At 49.3% G+C, this 3,207-nt stretch overlaps 1 protein-coding gene across 1 annotated transcript; it reads left to right on the top strand.

Moving 5' to 3' along the window:
• Window positions 1–335: 335 nt before the first annotated feature.
• H3F3B (H3 histone, family 3B (H3.3B)) lies at window positions 336–2,760 on the top strand. The gene is made up of 4 exons (XM_008566087.1): window positions 336–456; window positions 972–1,109; window positions 1,201–1,354; window positions 1,447–2,760. Exons 2-4 carry the CDS (start codon window positions 982–984, stop codon window positions 1,573–1,575), a joined length of 411 nt encoding a protein of 136 aa, XP_008564309.1. The 5' UTR covers window positions 336–456; window positions 972–981; the 3' UTR covers window positions 1,576–2,760.
• The last annotated feature ends 447 nt before the right edge of the window (window positions 2,761–3,207 follow it).

The raw sequence follows: 3,207 nt of genomic DNA, 5'->3' as shown, positions 1-3,207 counted from the left end.
CTTTCTATTGTAGAGCTTTGGAACCAAGGGAAGGATCCAAACATAGCTCCATTTTATCCAATCAGAAGAGCTGCTTAGTGCTAAACTCTGATTTGTCCATTCCTGTTTGCATTTATCCAATCGTTAGGCCACTTTAACAGCCAATCAGCGGCCTAAATATCCACCAATCAAGGAACGGGGCCCAAGCACGGCCTTTGTGTCGGGAGATGTCAGCGCGTCGGCGAAAGCGCCCGCCAATAGAAAAAGTCGTTGGTGTATGCAAATAAGGGTACTATGACGCAGAGACGCAGCGTGAAGCGTGGGTATAAAGGCGGAGTCGTAGCGGGGGTTTGGAGCTCAGAGCGGTTTGGTCGTTGGCGAGGTGAACGCCTTTTCTTTGCTCGGCTGCTGCGGCTCTTCAGTGGGCGGCAGGAGCGGCGCGGCGGTCGGAGGAGCGGCCTAAGATCTCGGCGACAGGTGAGGGTTCACGGATTTTCCCGTGACTTGCGGCCCCTGCCAGCCGTTGGCGCCGCGGGTCGCGGCCGTTGGGAGCTGACGGCCGGGTGGTGGGAGCTGTTCGGGCCGTTGGCGTCGAGTGTGGGGCCGGGAGGTCGCCCGTTGGGACTTGGCTCCGGGGCCGCGTTTCCGCCTTTCTTGGGTGGTGATTCAGAGGCCTGGCCGCCGGGTTCCGGGCAGCCGGGCCTCCGCCCGTCGAGGGAGGGAGGTGGCTCCTCCCCGCGGCCCCTTCCCGGGGGAGGCTGTGGCTGCTCCTCGCAGCCTGAGTCATTAGGGGAGGGGGAGGAGGCGGCCCTCGGCCATCTGCTGCCGCGAGGTGGGGCCCGAAGAGGCGGGAGGTTATGGGGGCGGGGGACCCTCGCGGGGAGACGGGGACGCGGAGCCTGTCTCGGCCCCCCCCTTCACCCCCGGGAGGCGACGGGGGGGGGGCCGGCCGGGGACAGCGCCGCGGCCTGAGTCGGTGATACCTTTGTTAGGTGGAAGAGAATGGCCCGAACCAAGCAGACCGCTCGTAAGTCCACTGGGGGCAAAGCCCCCCGCAAACAGCTGGCCACCAAGGCTGCCAGGAAAAGCGCCCCCTCTACCGGCGGGGTGAAGAAACCTCACCGCTACAGGTAGGCGGGGCAGGGCCGGGCGGCGGCTGCGCGGCGGTGGGCAGCCCGGGGTCCCGCGCCGCCCGTTTACACCCGCCTTTGCTCGCGGCAGGCCCGGGACTGTGGCGCTTCGAGAGATTCGTCGTTACCAGAAATCGACCGAGCTTCTCATCCGGAAGCTGCCTTTCCAGAGGCTGGTGAGGGAGATCGCCCAGGATTTCAAAACCGACCTGAGGTTTCAGAGCGCGGCCATTGGGGCGCTGCAGGTGAGACACAGGCTGGGCGCGCGGGAGGAGGGCTTGTGTGGGTTTCCTTCTCCTTGAAGGGGCTCTAACAGGGGGGCTCTTGTTCTCAACAGGAGGCCAGTGAAGCGTACCTGGTGGGTTTGTTTGAAGATACTAATCTTTGTGCCATCCACGCCAAGAGAGTCACCATTATGCCCAAAGATATCCAGTTGGCTCGCCGGATACGGGGAGAGAGAGCTTAAGCGAAGGCAGTTTTTATGGCGTTTTGTAGTAAATTCTGTAAAATACTTTGGTTTAATTTGTGACTTTTTTTTTTGTAAGAAATTGTTTATAATATGTTGCATTTGTACTTAAGTCATTCCATCTTTCACTCAGGATGAATGCGAAAAGTGACTGTTCACAGACCTCAGTGATGTGAGCGCTGTTGCTCAGGAGTGACAAGTTGCTAATATGCAGAAGGGATGGGTGATATTTCTTGCTTCTCATGATGCATGTTTCTGTATGTTAATGACTTGTTGGGTAGCTATTAAGGTACTAGAATTGATAAATGTGTACAGGGTCCTTTTGCAATAAAACTGGTTATGACTTGATCCAAGTGTTTAACAATTGGGGCTGTTAAGTCTGACCATACATCACTGTGATAGAATGCGGGCTTTTTCAAGGGTGAAGATTCAAGTCTTAACCACAGTGTAACTTACAGTTTCCTTAAAAAAAAAAAAAAAAAAAAAAAAAAAAAAAAAAGTAAACCTGGCAGCTATAGAATACACTATGTGCATTTATAATAGCTATTTTATATATTGTAGTGTCAACATTTTTAAATTAAATGTTTTACATTCACAAGTGGTGAGGAGTCTTGTCATTAAGGTGTGTGTAATTTAGAGTCCAGTTGGTTTTCTCCTAACTAGACTGCACTTGTTTTCATAGTAGTAAAATTGCTGTGTGCATTATACCTTGCATAAGTCCTCATTCTACCACATGTTAACTAACCCTGTAGCTGATAATGCAAACACTAACTGGGGGATTTTATTTATAAGGGCTCTAGAATAAAATACGAGTTATTCACACCAGCATCATCTGTTACTAATATTCTGAACTAGTTAGTGCAGCTTTTCCTTGTGTTGTGGTTGGTCTCATAATTAGTTGTTTTTTTATTCTAAGAGGAAATAATACCGAAGTTTTTTTCCTTGTAGAGTTTGTATTATAATTACCCTTAGTGTAAACTTGCTGTGGGGGAAGAGCACATATCTCCAGCTTATGGAATCTCTGCCAGTTAAGGTGGTGTTGGATTAGGTTATATCTGGTTACTGTCCTGGGAAAATCACTTACAGAGATGCCCTTCCAAGTGGCTTAAAAATTTATCTTTCTATTGAAGTTTTTAGGTCAATTATGTATGTTGGCTAAATTTACAAATAAACTTGTTTATCCAACTAAGTGTCAAAAACCTAAATTGAATGTACAAAGATATGACATCTATAGGTTCTTTGTATCTTGATGTTTGAGCTTAGATTATTTCAGCTTTTGCTTGATAGGAACTTTATAATTACGAAGATAATTATAGAAAACGTGTGAATAGCCCTTTGCTCTATAAAAATGCCATGATATTGTCATATTTGTAGTGTGGGGTTAAGACAAAGTATATTAATATGCCTCTGCTCCCCCCGCCCAGTGTCACGGAATAAAAAGATACTTATGTTCAAGGGTATGACACAGGCTAAGGAAAACATTGTAAAAATAAGGTTCTAGGGCTCGAGTTTGGGATCTGTTCCATAAACATATTTCTGAAGCAGGTTGAGAGATGTTCATGCAAGGGGGCCGGCCTGTGGCTCACTCAGGAGAGATGTGGTGCTGATAACACCAAGGCCAGGGGTTTGGAT

Source organism: Galeopterus variegatus, unplaced genomic scaffold (assembly GCF_000696425.1).
Source record: "Galeopterus variegatus unplaced genomic scaffold, G_variegatus-3.0.2 Scaffold219, whole genome shotgun sequence".
Classification (NCBI taxonomy): Eukaryota; Metazoa; Chordata; class Mammalia; order Dermoptera; family Cynocephalidae; genus Galeopterus; species Galeopterus variegatus.
Note: the sequence above shows the minus strand (reverse complement) of the source record. Positions and strands in the feature narration are given on the sequence as shown.

Coding starts and splice junctions, on each gene's coding strand:
- H3F3B (XM_008566087.1), top strand. CDS start 982: ATGGCCCGAACCAAGCAGACCGCTCGTAAGTCCACTGGGGGCAAAGCC. Junction 1,110..1,200: donor AAGAAACCTCACCGCTACAG/GTAGGCGGGGCA, acceptor TGCTCGCGGCAG/GCCCGGGACTGTGGCGCTTC. Junction 1,355..1,446: donor CGGCCATTGGGGCGCTGCAG/GTGAGACACAGG, acceptor TGTTCTCAACAG/GAGGCCAGTGAAGCGTACCT.